A 19,845-nucleotide genomic window follows, 5' to 3' on the forward strand; every position below is an offset into this window, starting at 1 on the left:
CCCTTTGAGTGCTAAGCACTTTCCCACCTGGGTGCTAAGCTGATTTAATTTATTTTTTATTTTGTGAAAAAAAAATGTAACTTTTTTTTTATTATACACCATTGGAAAGGTTAGACGATTACCTTTCCAATTGTGGGTCATGGGGTTCTGTAGCTGCTTAGATGCCTGAGATACAGGCTTCTAAGCAGCATGCCCCCTTTCCCTATACTTTGTATTGACAATTTGTTAATAAATTTGCACTGTGACATCATCACATCATTGCGCGTGATGTCACCGCGCAAAACGTGATGCCCGGGGATGCCTGTCACTCTACAGGCACGATCACCAGGGTAGGAGCAGGTGGGAGCCCCCAGATTTCCCTCAATGTGGGAGAGTGCTAGTGACGGCTCAGAGCCGTCATTAGCACTCAAAGGGTTAAGGGCTTTTGGCAGTTTAGCAGTAGATTAGGGGGTGTTTTTTTATTTTGGGGGAGCTTTTTTATTTTCATAGGGATTAAGTTTAATTTTGTAAACTTTGGTAATTTGTTTTTTTATTTTCTGTAATATTAGAATTGTTTTTATTTTCTGTAACTTAGGTTTACATTTTTGGGGTTAGACTTAGGTTTTTTTTCAAAAATATATATATATATTTTTTTAGATTAGGGATGGGCAGCAAAAGAGCTGAATGCCCTTTTAAAGACAATGCCCATACAAATGCCGTTTTCAGGACAATGGATAGTTTAGGTTTTTTAGTGTTAGGTTTATTTATTTTGGGGGGTTTGGTGGGTGGTGGGTTTTACTGTTAGGGGGGACTTAGAATTTTTGGTAACTGCAAAAGAGCTGTTTAACTTAGGGCAATGCCCTACAAAAAGCCCTTTTAAGGGCTATTGGTAGTTTAGCATTAGATTAGGGGGTGTTTTTATGTTGGGGGGGCTTTTTATTTTCATAGGGATTAGGTTTTATTTGTTTATTTTTTTCTGTAGTTCAATTATTATTTTTTTTATTAACAACACAGACAGAGGGGAGAGAGAGAGAAAATGAGAGGGGAGAGAGAGAGCAAAAGAAAGGGGAGAGAGAGAGCAAAAAAAAAGGGGAGAGAGAGAGCAAAAGAGAGAGGGGGTAGAGAGAGGGGAGAGATAAAAATAGAAGGGGGAGAGAGAGCAAAAGAGAGGGGAGAGAGAGCAAAAGAGAGGGGGAGAGAGAGCAAAAGAGGGGGGAGAGAGAGCAAAAGAGGGGGGGGGGGGGAAGAGAGAGCAAAAGGGTGGTGAAAGAATACACCTGGATGGATTCTTTCACCACCCTGCAATTTTCGGAATCCACCTGGATGGCAGGGTGGTAAAAGAATCCACCTGGATGGCAGGGTGGTAAAAGAATCCTCCTGGATGCATCCAGGTGGATTCCAAAAATGGCAGGGTGGTTCCGTCACAATAGACTGCACTTCCGAAAATGGCAGGGTGGTTCGGTGGTTCCGTCACCACAATAGACTGCCCTCTGGGCAGGCTTTCCCACTAGTGATGAAATAATGGATTTAAAAAAAAGATGCAAAGCCAGAGATATCTATATAAGAAAAACTCTGGAGACCCTCAAAATCAAACCGGGTCTACCCTGCATTTTTCACCTGACCAACAGAATTCTATAGCATTTTCTATGCATTGTTATATGACACATTACAAGAATATTTGTTTTCACAGTGCATTACAAAAACAAACAAAATGTTTTCAAATCAAATTTTATTAAAAATTGCAACATGTTCTGTTTATTACTAAAACTTGCATAGGGAACGTTTTTTATACAACAAATCACGTGCACGCTCCTTAATCTTTTAAAAAAGGCCAAGTTTCACAGATCTTGTTTTGCACACAGATATGATTCCTGCTTCTAGAAGTCCCAAAGTTTCCAGCTTGACCTGTTATAAAAAAATTAGAGTAGAAATTACTGACGTATTGATAATGTTGTAATGAGAAAAATGTACTAAAGGATTTATGAGACAGATTTTTAATAAAAAAATGGAAATGAGTGTAGAGCAGGTTTATTCAATATGTAGGGTATATAGCAACTCCAATACTAAAAGCAATATTGATAAGTTAGCTAAGATAAGAAAGAAAATGTAACATTTACTAAACAGAAACAACCAAAAGTGTAAATTACTTGGCTCTATGATAACTCCAGTTTGCCTTTTGTGGCAGATTGCTATGTAGTAATGTTTCATGTATGTATGGTAACTTAATAAATACAAGCCTAGCAACACCATACCTCTGGGATATCCATCATTCTTCTTAACTTCTGATCTCTCCAGTTCCAATCAAACACAACATACTTTAATGATTCCAAAGTGAGCCCATCTACAATGGAAACATACTGTATAAACAGACAGAATACATATAGACTCTTCAAGTTCTGGAGCTTGGTAGTTAGACAATTAATTATAATGTGAATTTAGTAGTTCAGATGTTGGTTTTGCCATTCTCATTGTATGAATGTGTTTTGTGCTGGATTTAAAACATAAAAATGTTGCATATAAGTTAACCTCTTAAACTTAAGAAAAAATGAAGAAGTATAGAGTGCTGGGGACTGACTCTCATCAGTCTGCGGGTGAAGTTACTATGAATCCAAGAGGGGCAAAGAAAGAGTAGGTAGGTCTGAAGGTGTTGCAGGCTATTGGGGTGTGGCCATATGGTCAATAGATGCAGTCAGTTAGCCATATGTGTGTTTTTTTGTAAACACTGTGTGCAGTATTGGCTGCTTGTGCATTCTGCTTGTATACAGACTTTTTTCTGTATAGCACTATAGCTTTGCGTTGTGAATCTTTCTTATTGGCTGTGTTCTAGGGCTTTTATGTTTTTGCTTCTATTTCAATTCTGGTTTAAAATGCATTAAGAAATTTCTTTGAAAAACAGAATTTATGTTTACCTGATAAATTACTTTCTCCAACGGTGTGTCCGGTCCACGGCGTCATCCTTACTTGTGGGATATTCTCTTCCCCAACAGGAAATGGCAAAGAGCCCAGCAAAGCTGGTCACATGATCCCTCCTAGGCTCCGCCTACCCCAGTCATTCGACCGACGTTAAGGAGGAATATTTGCATAGGAGAAACCATATGTTACCGTGGTGACTGTAGTTAAAGAAAATAAATTATCAGACCTGATTAAAAAAACCAGGGCGGGCCGTGGACCGGGCACACCGTTGGAGAAAGTAATTTATCAGGTAAACATAAATTCTGTTTTCTCCAACATAGGTGTGTCCGGTCCACGGCGTCATCCTTACTTGTGGGAACCAATACCAAAGCTTTAGGACACGGATGAAGGGAGGGAGCAAATCAGGTCACCTAAATGGAAGGCACCACGGCTTGCAAAACCTTTCTCCCAAAAATAGCCTCAGAAGAAGCAAAAGTATCAAATTTGTAAAATTTAGAAAAAGTGTGCAGTGAAGACCAAGTCGCTGCCTTACATATCTGATCAACAGAAGCCTCGTTCTTGAAGGCCCATGTGGAAGCCACAGCCCTAGTGGAGTGAGCTGTGATTCTTTCAGGAGGCTGCCGTCCGGCAGTCTCATAAGCCAATCGGATAATGCTTTTAATCCAGAAGGAGAGAGAGGTAGAAGTTGCTTTTTGACCTCTCCGTTTACCAGAATAAACAACAAACAAAGACAAAGTTTGTCTGAAATCCTTAGTAGCTGCTAAGTAAAATTTGAGAGCACGAACTACATCCAAGTTGTGCAACAAACGTTCCTTCTTTGAAACTGGATTAGGACACAAAGAAGGCACAACTATCTCCTGGTTAATGTTTTTGTTAGAAACAACTTTTGGAAGAAAACCAGGTTTAGTACGCAAAACCACCTTATCTGCATGGAACACCAGATAAGGAGAAGAACACTGCAGAGCAGATAATTCTGAAACTCTTCTAGCAGAAGAAATTGCAACCAAAAACAAAACTTTCCAAGATAATAACTTAATATCAACGGAATGTAAGGGTTCAAACGGAACCCCCTGAAGAACTGAAAGAACTAGGTTGAGACTCCAAGGAGGAGTCAAAATTTTGTAGACAGGCTTGATTCTAACCAGAGCCTGAACAAAGGCTAGAACATCTGGCACAGCTGCCAGCTTTTTGTGAAGTAACACAGACAAGGCAGAAATCTGTCCCATCAAGGAACTTGCAGATAATCCTTTTTCCAATCCTTCTCGAAGGAAGGATAGACTCTTAGGAATCTTAACCTTGTCCCAAGGGAATCCTGCAGATTCACACCAACAGATATACCAAATTATGTGGTAATTTTTCTGGTTACAGGCTTTCAGGCCTGAACAAGAGTATTAATAACAGAATCTGAGAACCCTCGCTTTGATAAGATCAAGCGTTCAATCTCCAAGCAGTCAGCTGGAGTGGGTCGAACGGACCTAGAACAAGAAGGTCTCTCAAAGGTAGCTTCCATGGTGGAGCCGATGACATATTCACCAGATCTGCATACCAAGTCCTGCGTGGCCACGCAGGAGCTATCAAAATCACCGACGCCCTCTCCTGATTGATCCTGGCTACCAGCCTGGGGATGAGAGGAAACGGCGGGAACACATAAGCTAGTTTGAAGGTCCAAGGTGCTACTAGTGCATCCACTAGAGCCGCCTTGGGATCCCTGGATCTGTACCCGTAGTAAGGAACTCTGAAGTTCTGACGAGAGGCCATCAGATCCATGTCTGGAATGCCCCACGGTTGAGTGACTTGGGCAAAGATTTCCGGATGGAGTTCCCACTCCCCCGGATGCAATGTCTGACGACTCAGAAAATCCGCTTCCCAATTTTCCACTCCTGGGATGTGGATAGCAGACAGGTGGCAGGAGTGAGACTCCGCCCATAGAATGATTTTGGTCACTTCTTCCATCGCTAGGGAACTCCTTGTTCCCCCCTGATGGTTGATGTATGAACTTGGCCCTCGCTAGCTGAGGCCAAGCTTTGAGAGCATTGAATATCGCTCTCAGTTCCAGAATATTTATCGGTAGAAGAGATTCTACCCGAGACCAAAGACCCTGAGCTTTCAGGGATCCCCAGACCGCGCCCCAGCCCATCAGACTGGCGTCGGTCGTGACAATGACCCACTCTGGTCTGCGGAAGGTCATCCCTTGTGACAGGTTGTCCAGGGACAGCCACCAACGGAATGAGTCTCTGGTCCTCTGATTTACTTGTATCTTCGGAGACAAGTCTGAATAGTCCCCATTCCACTGACTGAGCATGAACAGTTGTAATGGTCTTAGATGAATGCGCACAAAAGGAACTATGTCCATTGCCGCTACCATCAAACCTATCACTTCCATGCACTGCGCTATGGAAGGAAGAGGAACGGAATGAAGTATCCGACAAGAGTCTATAAGTTTTGTTTTTCTGGCTACTGTCAGAAAAAACCTCATTTCTAAGGAGTCTATTATAGTTCCCAAGAAGGGAACCCTCGTTGACGGAGATAGAGAACTCTTTTCCACGTTCACTTTCCATCCGTGAGATCTGAGAAAGGCCAGGACAATGTCCGTGTGAGCCTTTACTTGAGGAAGGGACGACGCTCGAATCAGAATGTCGTCCAAGTAAGGTACTACAGCAATGCCCCTTGGTCTTAGCACCGCCAGAAGGGACCCTAGTACCTATGAGAAAATCCTAGGAGCAGTGGCTAATCCGAAAGAAAATGCCACGAACTGGAAATGCTTGTCCAGGAATGCAAACCTTAGGAACCGATGATGTTCCTTGTGGATAGGAATATGTAGATACGCATCCTTGAAATCCACCTTGGTCATGAATTGACCTTCCTGGATGGAAGGAAGAAGTGTTCGAATGGTTTCCATCTTGAACGATGGAACCTTGAGAAACTTGTTCAAGATCTTGAGATCTAAGATTGGTCTGAACGTTCCCTCTTTTTTGGGAACTATGAACAGATTGGAGTAGAACCCCATCCCTTGTTCTCCTAATGGAACAGGATGAATCACTCCCATTTTTAGCAGGTCTTCTACCCAATGTAAGAATGCCTGTCTTCTTATGTGGTCTGAAGACAACTGAGACCTGTGGAACCTCCCCCTTGGAGGAAGCCCCTTGAACTCCAGAGAATAACCTTGGGAGACTATTTCTAGCGCCCAAGGATCCAGAACATCTCTTTCCCAAGCCTGAGCGAAGAGAGAGAGTCTGCCCCCCACCAGATCCGGTCCCGGATCGGGGGCCCGCATTTCATGCTGTCTTGGTAGCAGTGGCAGGTTTCCTGGCCTGCTTTCCTTTGCTCCAGCCTTGCATAGGTCTCCAGGCTGGATTGGCTTGAGAAGTATTACCTTCCTGCTTAGAGGACGTAGCCCTTGGGGCTGATCCGTTTCTGCGAAAGGGAAGAAACTTAGGTTTATTTTTGGTCTTGAAAAGACCTATCCTGAGGAAGGGCGTGGCCCTTGCCCCCAGTGATATCAGAGATAATCTCTTTCAAGTCAGGGCCAAAGAGTGTTTTCCCCTTGAAAGGAATGTCAAGCAATTTGTTCTTGGAAGACGCATCCGCTGCCCAAGATTTTAACCAAAGCGCTCTGCGCCACAATAGCAAACCCAGAATTTTTTCGCCGCTAACCTAGCCAATTGCAAGGTGGCGTCTAGGGTGAAAGAATTAGCCAATTTAAGAGCACGAATTCTGTCCATAATCTCCTCATAAGAAGAAGAATTACTAATAATCGCCTTTCCTAGCTCATCAAACTAGAAACACGCGGCTGCAGTGACAGGGACAATGCATGCAATTGGTTGTAGAAGGGAACCTTGCTGAACAAACATCTTTAGCAGACCTTCTAATTTTTTATCCATAGGATCTTGGAAAGCACAACTATCTTCTATGGGTATAGTGGCGCGCTTGTGTAGAGTAGAAACCGCCCCCTCGACCTTGGGGACTGTCTGCCATCAGTCCTTTCTGGGGTCGACTATAGGAAAACAATTTTATAAATATGGGGGGAGGTACTAAAGGTATACCGGGCCTGTCCCATTCTTTACTAACAATGTACGCCACCCGCTTGGATATAGGAAAAGCTTCGGGGGGCCCCGGGGCCTCTAAGAACTTTTCCATTTTACATAGTGGTTCTGGAATGACCAGATAATCACAATCATCCAAATTGGATAACACCTCCTTAAGCAGAGCGCGGAGATGTTCCAACTTAAATTTAAAAGTAATCACATCAGGTTCAGCTTGTTGAGAAATGTTTCCTGAATCTGAAATTTCTCCCTCAGACAAAACCTCCCTGGCCCCCTCAGACTGGTGTAGGGGCCCTTCAGAAACCATATCATCAGCGTTCTCATGCTCTACAGAATTTTCTAAAACAGAGCAGTCGCGCCTTCGCTGATAAGTGGGCATATTGGCTAAAATGTTTTTGATAGAATTATCCATTACAGCCGTTAAATGTTGCATAGTAAGGAGTATTGGCGCACTAGATGTACTAGGGGCCTCCTGTATGGGCAAGACTGGTGTAGACGAAGGAGGGGATGATGCAGTACCATGCTTACTCCCCTCACTTGAGGAATCATCTTGGGCATCATTTTTACTAAAATTTTTTATGACATAAAATACATATAGTTAAATGAGAAGGAACCTTGGTTTCCCCACAGTCAGAACACAATCTATCTGGTAGTTCAGACATGTTAAACAGGCATAAACTTGATAACAAAGCACAAAAAACGTTTTAAAATAAAACCGTTACTGTCACTTTAAATTTTAAACTAAACACACTTTATTATTGCAATTGCGAAAAAGTATGAAGGAATTGTTCAAAATTCACCAAAATTTCACCACAGTGTCTTAAAGCCTTAAAAGTATTGCACACCAAATTTGGAAGCTTTAACCCTTAAAATAACGGAACCGGAGCCGTTTTTATATTTAACCCCTTTACAGTCCCTGGAATCTGCTTTGCTGAGACCCAACCAAGCCCAAAGGGGAATACGATACCAAATGATGCCTTCAGAAAGACTTTTCTATGTATCAGAGATCCACACACATGCAGCTGCATGCCATGCTGTCCTCAAAAACAAGTGCGCCATACCGGCGCGAAAATGAGGCTCTGACTATGATTAGGGAAAGCCCCTAAAGAATAAGGTGTCTAAAACAGTGCCTGCCGATATAATCATATCAAAATACCCAGAATAAATGATTCCTCAAGGCTAAATATGTGTTAATAATGAATCGATTTAGCCCAGAAAAAGTCTACAGTCTTAATAAGCCCTTGTGAAGCCCTTATTTACTATCTTAATAAACATGGCTTACCGGATCCCATAGGGAAAATGACAGCTTCCAGCATTACATCGTCTTGTTAGAATGTGTCATACCTCAAGCAGTAAGAGACTGCACACTGTTCCCCCAACTGAAGTTAATTGCTCTCAACAGTCCTGTGTGGAACAGCCATGGATTTTAGTTACGGTGCTAAAATCATTTTCCTCATACAAACAGAAATCTTCATCTCTTTTCTGTTTCTGAGTAAATAGTACATACCAGCACTATTTTAAAATAACAAACTCTTGATTGAATAATAAAAACTACAGTTAAACACTAAAAAACTCTAAGCCATCTCCGTGGAGATGTTGCCTGTACAACGGCAAAGAGAATGACTGGGGTAGGCGGAGCCTAGGAGGGATCATGTGACCAGCTTTGCTGGGCTCTTTGCCATTTCCTGTTGGGGAAGAGAATATCCCACAAGTAAGGATGACGCCGTGGACCGGACACACCTATGTTGGAGAAATTGTATTTATATTTGATTCTAGTTACTCGGACATTTCCAATTTCTCTTGTAAGGTGTATCCAGTCCACAGATTCATCCATTACTTGTGGGATATTCTCCTTCCCAACAGGAAGATGCAAGAGGACACCCACAGCAGAGCTGTCTATATAGCTCCTCCCCTAACTGCCACTCCCAGTCATTCTCTTGCAGCTCTCGACAAGAAAGGAAGTATCAAGAGATATGTGGTGACTTAGTGTAGTTTATCTTCAATCAAAAGTTTGTTATTTTTAAACGGTAACGGCGTTGTACTGTTTTTGCCTCAGGCAGAAATTAGAACAGTTCTGCCTGAGGTGTTTGATGATCTTAGCGGTTTGTAACTAAGGTCCACTGCTGTTCTCACACATAACTGAAGAGTATGGGAAAACTATGGCCCAGATTTAGAGTTCGGCGGTAAAAGGGCTGTTAACGCTCCGCGGGCTTTTTTCTGGCCGCACCATAAATTTAACTCTGGTATCGAGAGTTAAAACAAATGCTGCGTTAGGCTCCAAAAAAGGAGCGTAGGGCATTTTTACCGCAAATGCAACTCTCGATACCAGAGTTGCTTACGGACGCGGCCAGCCTCAAAAACGTGCTCGTGCACGATTCTCCCATAGGAAACAATGGGACTGTTTGAGCTGAAAAAAAACCTAACACCTGCAAAAAAGCAGCGTTCAGCTCCTAACGCAGCCCCATTGTTTCCTATGGGGAAACACTTCCTACGTCTGCACCTAACACCCTAACATGAACCCCAAGTCTAAACACCCCTAACCTTACACTTATTAACCCCTAATCTTCCGCCCCCGCTATCGCTGACCCCTGCATTACAGTTTTAACCCCTAATCTTCCGCTCCGTAAACCGCCGCAACCTACGTTATTCCTATGTACCCCTAATCTGCTGCCCTAACATCGCCGACCCCTATGTTATATTTATTAACCCCTAATCTGCCCCCCACAACGTCGCCGACACCTGCCTACACTTATTAACCCCTAATCTGCCGAGCGGACCTGAGCGCTACTATAATAAAGTTATTAACCCCTAACCCGCCTCACTAACCCTATCATAAATAGTATTAACCCCTAATCTGCCCTCCCTAACATCGCCGACACCTAACTTCAATTATTAACCCCTAATCTTCCGACCGGAGCTCACCGCTATTCTAATAAATGTATTAACCCCTAAAGCTAAGTCTAACCCTAACCCTAACACCCCCCTAACTTAAATATAATTTTAATCTAACGAAATAAATTAACTCTTATTAAATAAATTAATCCTATTTAAAGCTAAATACTTACCTGTAAAATAAACCCTAATATAGCTACAATATAAATTATAATTATATTATAGCTATTTTAGGATTAATATTTATTTTACAGGCAACTTGGTAATTATTTTAACCAGGTACAATAGCTATTAAATAGTTAAGAACTATTTAATAGTTACCTAGTTAAAATAATAACAAAATTACCTGTAAAATAAATCCTAACCTAAGATATAATTAAACCTAACACTACCCTATCAATAAAATAATTAAATAAACTACCTACAATTACCTACAATTAACCTAACACTACACTATCAATAAATTAAATAAACACAATTGCTACAAATAAATACAATTAAATAAACTAGCTAAAGTACAAAAAATAAAAAAGAACTAAGTTACAGAAAATAAAAAAATATTTACAAACATAAGAAAAATATTACAACAATTTTAAACTAATTACACCTACTCTAAGCCCCCTAATAAAATAACAAAGCCCCCCAAAATAATAAATTCCCTACCCTATTCTAAATTTAAAAAGTTACAAGCTCTTTTACCTTACCAGCCCTGAACAGGGCCCTTTGCGGGGCATGCCCCAAGAATTTCAGCTCTTTTGCCTGTAAAAGAATAAATACAATACCCCCCCCCCCAACATTACAACCCACCACCCACATACCCCTAATCTAACCCAAACCCCCCTTAAATAAACCTAACACTAAGCCCCTGATGATCTTCCTACCTTGTCTTCACCATGCCAGGTTCACCGATCCGTCCTGGCTCCAAGATCTTCATCCAACCCAAGCGGGGGCTAGACATCCACTGAAGAAGTCCAGAAGAGGGTCCAAAGTCTTCCTCCTATCCGGCAAGAAGAGGACATCCGGACTGGCAAACATCTTCTCCAAGCGGCATCTTCGATCTTCTTCCATCCGGTGCGGAGCGGGTCCATCTTGAAGCAGGCGACGCGGATCCATCCTCTTCTTCCGATGTCTCCCGACGAATGACGGTTCCTTTAAGGGACGTCATCCAAGATGGCGTCCCTCGAATTCCGATTGGCTGATAGGATTCTATCAGCCAATCGGAATTAAGGTAGGAATTTTCTGATTGGCTGATGGAATCAGCCAATCAGAATCAAGTTCAATCCGATTGGCTGATCCAATCAGCCAATCAGATTGAGCTCGCATTCTATTGGCTGTTCCGATCAGCCAATAGAATGCGAGCTCAATCTGATTGGCTGATTGGATCGGCCAATCGGATTGAACTAGATTCTGATTGGCTGATTCCATCAGCCAATCAGAAAATTCCTACCTTAATTCCGATTGGCTGATAGAATCCTATCAGCCAATCGGAATTCGAGGGACGCCATCTTGGATGACGTCCCTTAAAGGAACCGTCATTCGTCGGGAGACATCGGAAGAAGAGGATGGATCCGCGTCGCCTGCTTCAAGATGGACCCGCTCCGCACCGGATGGAAGAAGATCGAAGATGCCGCTTGGAGAAGATGTTTGCCGGTCCGGATGTCCTCTTCTTGCCGGATAGGAGGAAGACTTTGGACCCTCTTCTGGACTTCTTCAGTGGATGTCTAGCCCCCGCTTGGGTTGGATGAAGATCTTGGAGCCAGGACGGATCGGTGAACCTGGCATGGTGAAGACAAGGTAGGAAGATCATCAGGGGCTTAGTGTTAGGTTTATTTAAGGGGGGTTTGGGTTAGATTAGGGGTATGTGGGTGGTGGGTTGTAATGTTGGGGGGGGGGGTATTGTATGTTTTCTTTTACAGGCAAAAGAGCTGAACTTCTTGGGGCATGCCCCGCAAAGGGCCCTGTTCAGGGCTGGTAAGGTAAAAGAGCTTGTAACTTTTTAAATTTAGAATAGGGTAGGGAATTTATTATTTTGGGGGGCTTTGTTATTTTATTAGGGGGCTTAGAGTAGGTGTAATTAGTTTAAAATTGTTGTAATATTTTTCTTATGTTTGTAAATATTTTTTTATTTTCTGTAACTTAGTTCTTTTTTATTTTTTGTACTTTAGCTAGTTTATTTAATTGTATTTATTTGTAGCAATTGTGTTTATTTAATTTATTGATAGTGTAGTGTTAGGTTAATTGTAGGTAATTGTAGGTAGTTTATTTAATTATTTTATTGATAGGGTAGTGTTAGGTTTAATTATATCTTAGGTTAGGATTTATTTTACAGGTAATTTTGTTATTATTTTAACTAGGTAACTATTAAATAGTTCTTAACTATTTAATAGCTATTGTACCTAGTTAAAATAAATACCAAGTTGCCTGTAAAATAAATATTAATCCTAAAATAGCTATAATATAATTATAATTTATATTGTAGCTATATTAGGGTTTATTTTACAGGTAAGTATTTAGCTTTAAATAGGATTAATTTATTTAATAAGAGTTAATTTATTTCGTTAGATTAAAATTATATTTAAGTTAGGGGGGTGTTAGTGTTAGGGTTAGACTTAGCTTTAGGGGTTAATACATTTATTAGAATAGCGGTGAGCTCCGGTCGGAAGATTAGGGGTTAATAATTGAAGTTAGGTGTCGGCGATGTTAGGGAGGGCAGATTAGGGGTTAATACTATTTATGATAGGGTTAGTGAGGCGGGTTAGGGGTTAATAACTTTATTATAGTAGCGCTCAGGTCCGCTCGGCAGATTAGGGGTTAATAAGTGTAGGTAGGTGTCGGCGACGTTGAGGGGGGCAGATTAGGGGATAATAAATATAATATAGGGGTCGGCGGTGTTAGGGGTAGCAGATTAGGGGTACATAGGGATAACGTAGGTGGCGGCGCTTTGCGGTCGGAAGATTAGGGGTTAATTATTTTAAGTAGCTGGCGGCGATGTTGTGGGGGGCAGATTAGGGGTTAATAAATGTAATATAGGGGTCGGCGGGGTTAGGGGCAGCAGATTAGGGGTACATAAGTATAACGTAGGTGGCGGTCGGAAGATTAGGGGTTAAAATTTTTAATCGAGTTGCGGCGATGTGGGGGGACCTCGGTTTAGGGGTACATAGGTAGTTTATGGGTGTTAGTGTACTTTAGGGTACAGTAGTTAAGAGCTTTATAAACCGGCGTTAGCCAGAAAGCTCTTAACTCCTGCTATTTTCAGGCGGCTGGAATCTTGTCGTTAGAGCTCTAACGCTCACTGCAGAAACGACTCTAAATACCGGCGTTAGAAAGATCCCATTGAAAAGATAGGCTACGCAAATGGCGTAGGGGGATCTGCGGTATAGAAAAGTCGCGGCTGTAAAGTGAGCGTTAGACCCTTTAATCACTGACTCCAAATACCAGCGGGCGGCCAAAACCAGCGTTAGGAGCCTCTAACGCTGGTTTTGACGGCTACCGCCGAACTCTAAATCTAGGCCTATGTATGCTCAGTATATATTTTTCTAGAAAGATGATAAGGTCTAGAAAATGCTGACAGTGCCTGATATATTTAAGGTAAGCCTGATTACAGTGATTTAACAAATGACTGGGATCATGCTTGCAGTAAAGGGTAATATTCATGTTAATTGCTCTTATTACTTAGTATGTAAAAAGTTTGCATGATATATAAAAAACGTTTTTTACTGAAGGTGATAAATCTTTATTTGGGGCCTAGTTTTCCACATGGCTGACTAGATTTCTCCTAGGAGTAGTTATTTATGGCCCTCTCACTTTGAGTGCACAGTGGGAGGGGCCTATTTTCGCGCTCTAATTGCGCAGTAGTTTTTGCAGTCTGAGACATCCAGCTTCCCTGAAGGAGTCCCCTGACATATAGGACCTCTGTAAAGGGTTTTTGTTCCTACAAAAGTCGTTTTAAGGGCAGGTAGGAGCCACAGTAGAGCTGTGGCAGTTTGCTTGTGACTGTTTATAACGGTTTTATCGTTTTTCTGATCCATTTTTGAGCCTGAGGGGTTAATCATCCATTTGCAAGTGGGTGCAATGCTACTTTAGTCTATTATACACACTGTAAAAATTTCGTAGAGTTTACTACTTTTTTCACTGTTTTACAGTTTATGTGGAAGGCACAGTACCGTTTTTTATATTCTGTTTTTTTTCCCTTAAAGGCACAGTACCGTTTTTTATATTCTGCTTTTTCACATTTATTAAATTGTTTTCCAAGCTTGCTGGTCTCATTACTAGTCTGTTAAACATGTCTGACATAGAGGAAACTCCTTGTTCATTATGTTTAGAAGCCATTGTGGAACCCCCTCTTAGAATGTGTACCAAATGCACTGATCTTACTATAAATTATAAAGACCATATTCTGGCTTTAAAAGATTTATCACCAGAGGAAATTGACAAGGGGGAAGTTATGCCGTCTAACTCTCCCCACGTGTCAGAACCTATAACTCCCGCTCAAGGGACGCCAAGTACATCTAGCGCACCCATTGCGTATACCTTACAAGACAGTTATGAATCATACCCTTACAGAGGTATTGTCCAAACTGCCAGGGTTACAAGGAAAGCGAGACAGCTCTGGGGCTAGAACAAATACAGAGCTCTCTGTGACGCTTTAGTAGCTATGTCTGATATACCCTCAATATGCAGAAGCCGAAGCAGGAGAGCTTCTATCTGTGGGTGATTTTTCTGATTCAGGGAAGACACTTCAACCTGATTCTGATATGTCTACATTTAAATTTAAACTTGAACACCTCCGCGTGTTGCTCAGGGAGGTTTTAGCAACTCTGGATGACTGTGACGCCATTGTAGTCCCAGAGAAATTGTGTAAATTGGATAAATACTATGCAGTACCTGTTTACACTGATGTTTTTCCAATCCCTAAGAGGTTTTCAGAAATTATTACTAAGGAATGGGATAGACCAGGTGTACCGTTCTCTCCCCCTCCTGTTTTTAAAAAGATGTTTCCTACATGGGACTTGTGGCAGACGGTCCCTAAGGTGGAGCGAGCAGTCTCTACCCTAGCGAAGCGTACAACTATCCCTGTCGAGGACAGTTGTGCTTTTCTAGATCCAATGGACAAAAAAATTAGAGGGTTACCTTAAGAAAATTTTTATTCAACAAGGTTTTATTCTCCAGCCTCTTGCATGCATTGCCCCAGTCATTGCTGCTGCGGCCTTCTGGTTTGAGTCTCTAGAAGAGGCTATACAGGTAGAAACCCCGTTGGATGATATCCTTGACAAGCTTAAAGCTCTTAAGCTAGCCAATTCATTTGTTTCTGACGCCGTTGTTCATTTAACCAAGCTAACGGCAAAAAATTCAGGTTTTGCTATTCAGGCACGTAGGGCGCTATGGCTTAAATCCTGGTCATCTGACGTTACTTCAAAGTCTAAGCTTCTCAACATTCCCTTCAAGGGGCAAACCTAATTCGGGCCTGGACTGAAGGAGATCATTTCTTATATTACTGGAGGAAAAGGTCACGCCCTTCCTCAGGATAGGTCCAACAAATTAAGGACCAAACAGACTAATTTTCGTTCCTTTCTAAACTTCAGCTTCAACTTCCTCTAATACAAAACAAGAGGGAAATTTTGCCCAGTCCAAGCCGGTCTGGAGACATAACCAGGCTTGGAACAAGGGAAAGCAGGCCAAAAAACCTGCTGCTGCCTCTAAGACAGCATAAAGGATCAGCCCCCGATCCGGAAACGGGTCTAGTAGGGGGCAGACTTTCTCTCTTCGCCCAGGCTTGGGCAAGAGATGTCCAGGATCCCTGGGCGTTGGAAATTGTGTCCCAGGGATATCTTCAGGATTTTAGAGCTTCTTCCCCAAAAGGGAGATTTCATCTCTCACAATTATCTGCAAACCAGATAAAGAGAGAGGCATTCTTACATTGTGTTCAAGACCTCCTAGTTATGGGAGTGATCCACCCAGTTCTAAAGGAGGAACAGGGGCAGGGCTTCTATTCAAATCTGTTTGTAGTTCCCAAGAAAGAGGGAACCTTCAGACCAATCTTAGATCTCAAGATCTTAAACAAATTTCTCAGGGTCCCATCCTTCAAGATGGAGACTATTCGAACCATCCTACCTATGATCCAGGAGGGTCAATATATGACTACCGTGGACTTAAAGGATGCTTATCTTCACATTCCGATACACAAAGATCATCATCGGTTTCTCAGGTTCGCCTTCCTAGACAGGCACTACCAGTTTGTGGCTCTTCCCTTTGGATTAGCCACGGCACCAAGAATCTTTACGAAGGTTCTAGGGTCCCTCCTAGAGGTCCTAAGGCCGCGGGGTATAGCAGTAGCCCCTTACCTAGACGACATTCTGATACAGGCATCGACTTTTCAAATCGCCAGGTCCCATACGGACATTGTTCTGGCATTCCTGAGGTCTCATGGGTGGAAGGTGAACGAAGAAAAGAGTTCTCTATCCCCTCTCACAAGAGTTTCCTTCCTAGGAACTCTGATAGATTCTGTAGAAATGAAGATTTACCTGACAGAGGCCAGGTTGTCAAAACTTCTAAATTCCTGCCGTGTTCTTTATTCCACTTCTCGCCCTTCAGTGGCTCAGTGTATGGAAGCAATCGGTTTAATGGTAGCAGCAATGGACATAGTGCCGTTTGCCTGCCTACATCTCAGACCGCTGCAACTTTGCATGCTCAGTCAGTGGAATGGGGATTACACAGATTTGTCCCCTCTACTAAATCTGGATCAAGAGACCAGGGATTCTCTTCTCTGGTGGCTATCTCGGGTCCATCTGTCCAAGGGTATGAGCTTCCGCAGGCCAGATTGGACAATAGTAACGACAGATGCCAGCCTTCTGGGCTGGGGTGCAGTCTGGAACTCCCTGAAGGCTCATGGCTCGTGGACTCAGGAGGAGGCACTCCTTCCGATAAACATTCTGGAACTAAGAGCGATATTCAATGCTCTTCAGGCTTGGCCTCAGCTTGCTGCGGTCAGGTTCATCAGATTTCATTCGGACAATATCACGACTGTAGCCTACATCAACCATCAAGGGGAAACAAGGAGTTCCCTAGCAATGTTGGAGGTTTCAAAAATAATTCTATGGGCAGAGGTTCACTCTTGCCATCTATCAGCTATCCATATCCCAGGAGTAGAGAACTGGGAGGCGGATTTTCTAAGTCGGCAGACTTTTCATCCAGGGGAGTGGGAACTCCATCCGGAGGTATTTGCACAGTTGATTCAACTTTGGGGCAAACCAGAACTGGATCTCATGGCGTCTCGTCAGAACGCCAAGCTTCCTTGTTACGGATCCAGGTCCAGGGATCCCAAGGCAGCGCTGATAGATGCTCTAGCAGCGCCTTGGTCCTTCAACCTGGCTTATGTGTTTCCACCGTTTCCTCTGCTCCCTCGTCTGATTGCCAAGATCAAGAAGGAGAGAGCTTCGGTGATTTTGATAGCACCTGCGTGGCCATGCAGGACTTGGTATGCAGATCTGGTGGACATGTCATCCCTTCCACCGTGGACTCTGCCGCTGAGGCAGGACCTTCTACTTCAGGGTCCTTTCAACCATCCAAATCTAATTTCTCTGCGTCTGACTGCTTGGAAATTGAACGCTTGATTTTATCAAAGCGTGGTTTCTCTGAGTTGGTCATTGATACCTTAATTCAGGCTTGAAAGCCGGTCACCAGGAAAATCTATCATAAGATATGATGTAGATATCTTCATTGGTGTGAATCCAAGGGTTACTCATGGAGTAAGGTCAGGATTCCTAGGATATTATCTTTTCTCCAAGAAGGATTGGAGAAGGGATTGTCAGCTAGTTCCTTAAAGGGACAGATTTCTGCTCTGTCTATTCTTTTGCACAAGCATCTGGCTGATACTCCAGACGTTCAGGCGTTTGGCAGGCTTTAATTAGAATCAAGCCTGTGTTTAAACCTGTTGCTCCGCCATGGAGTTTAAATTTAGTTCTTAAGGTTCTGCAAGGGGTTCCGTTTGAACCTTTGCATTCCATAGATATTAAACTTTTATCTTGGAAAGTTCTGTTTTTAGTAGCTATCTCCTCGGCTCGAAGAGTTTCGGAGTTATCTGCTTTACAATGTGATTCCCCTTATCTCATTTTCCATGCAGATAAGGTAGTGTTACGTACCAAACCTGGTTTTCTTCCTAAAGTGGTATCTAATAAAAATATCAATCAGGAGATTGTTGTTCCTTCACTATGTCCTAATCCTTCTTCAAAGAAGGAACGTCTATTACCCAATCTTGATGTGGTTCGTGCTTTAAAATTTTATTTACAAGCTACGAAGGATTTTCGTCAAACATCTGCTTTGTTTGTGGTCTACTTTTGCTTCTTCGGAGGCTATTTTTGGGAGAAAGGTCTTACAGGCAGTGGCGCCTTCCGTTTAAGCGCCTGCCTTGTCCCTCCCTTCATCCGTGTCCTATAGCTTTGGTATTGGTATCCCACAAGTAATGGATGAATCTGTGGACTGGATACACCTTACAAGAGAAAACAAAATTTATGCTTACCTGGTGTATCCAGTCCACGGCCCGCCCTGTCATTTTAAGGCAGGCGTTTTTTATTTTTAAACTACAGTCACCACTGCACCCTATAGTTTCTCCTTTCTCTTGCTTGTCTTCGGTCTAATGACTGGGAGTGGCAGTTAGGGGAGGAGCTATATAGACAGCTCTGCTGTGGGTGTCCTCTTGCAGCTTCCTGTTGGGAAGGAGAATATCCCACAAGTAATGGATGAATCTGTGGACTGGATACACCACAAGAGAAATACATTTTTCAGGTAAGCATAAATTTTGTTTTTGACAATTTGAATGTGACTCCAGTTGACTAGGTTATTCTTGAGATATTCCCCTTCCCTGATAATTTGAATTTACTGGGCTTTCTATGAGACATTACTCTGACAATCTGCATTTATATTGTATCTGTCTGACCTCTTTTGACCTTGACTGTTGAAAATTTACCCTCTGTTTCCCTTTCTATTATTTATTTTCCCTGCCTCTTCTGTCCCTGTTTTGTTACATTTGAAGAGTATCTGGTAAGTGGAGCCATTGGTTCCAGTTTCCTGATATTTCCACCTGAGGCCAGTGAAGATGCGTGAGGTCAGTGAAGATGCGTGAGGTCAGTGAAGATGCGTGAGGCCAGTGAAGATGCGTGATGCCAGTGAAGATGCGTGATGCCAGTGAAGATGCGTGAGGCCAGTGAAGATGCGTGAGGCCAGTGAAGATGCGTGAGGCCCGTGAAGATGCGTGAGGCCCGTGAAGATGCGTGAGGCCCGTGAAGATGCGTGAGGCCCGTGAAGATGCGTGAGGCCAGTGAAGATGCGTGAGGCCCGTGAAGATGCGTGAGGCCCGTGAACATGCGTGAGGCCCGTGAAGATGCGTGAGGCCCGTGAAGATGCGTGAGGCCCGTGAAGATGCGTGAGGCCCGTGAAGATGCGTGAGGCCCGTGAAGATGCGTGAGGCCAGTGAAGATGCGTGAGGCCAGTGAAGATGCGTGAGGCCAGTGAAGATGCGTGACAGCGAAGATGCGTGCCTGGCCAGTAAAGTGGTTTGCTGTTTGTTACACAGCTGGTCTGAGAGTAATGTTTGGACATTTATAAATGGGGTTTTGGTTACCCCTGATTTCATTTTGTAAAACCAGGGCATATAAAAGGAAAAAAATATGTTGGGAGAGAGAGCAGTCCCAAACTGTAATTATCTTGCAAAGAGTTAGTGAGGCTATGACCGGCTTTATTTTAGGCCCTGGTGGGGCTATAAGACCCAGGCAGTATTTGACAGGGGCAGCACATGGGTAGAGTAGGGTCGCCTTAAATAATATAAAGGAACTCATATCACATGTATATATCTTCTTTGCCTTAATGATTATGTAATATACTACTATAGCTCGGTATAGATTATATACACACACTACTGTGTTATGAGTATTTTGATAATCAATGTGTCTATGATTCCAAACTATTAACTAGCTTTTCATTTCACATAGCAGGAGATAAAATACTTTTGTTACATATCTCTGTG

The 19,845-nt window shown here is 42.7% G+C and overlaps 1 protein-coding gene across 1 annotated transcript in view; it reads right to left on the reverse strand.

Annotated features, from left to right (window-relative positions):
• Positions 1–1,691: 1,691 nt before the first annotated feature.
• CMSS1 (cms1 ribosomal small subunit homolog) overlaps positions 1,692–19,845 on the reverse strand; it is a 770,463-nt gene continuing 752,309 nt past the window's right edge. Inside the window, exons 9-10 of the mRNA XM_053706056.1 lie at positions 2,232–2,320; positions 1,692–1,884 (exon numbers count right to left, since the gene is read on the reverse strand). Coding sequence (XP_053562031.1) covers positions 1,801–1,884; positions 2,232–2,320 — 173 coding nt within the window. The 3' untranslated portion in view covers positions 1,692–1,800. The remainder of the gene's footprint in view (positions 1,885–2,231; positions 2,321–19,845) is intronic.

Source organism: Bombina bombina, chromosome 3, assembly GCF_027579735.1.
Source record: "Bombina bombina isolate aBomBom1 chromosome 3, aBomBom1.pri, whole genome shotgun sequence".
Taxonomy (NCBI): domain Eukaryota; kingdom Metazoa; phylum Chordata; class Amphibia; order Anura; family Bombinatoridae; genus Bombina; species Bombina bombina.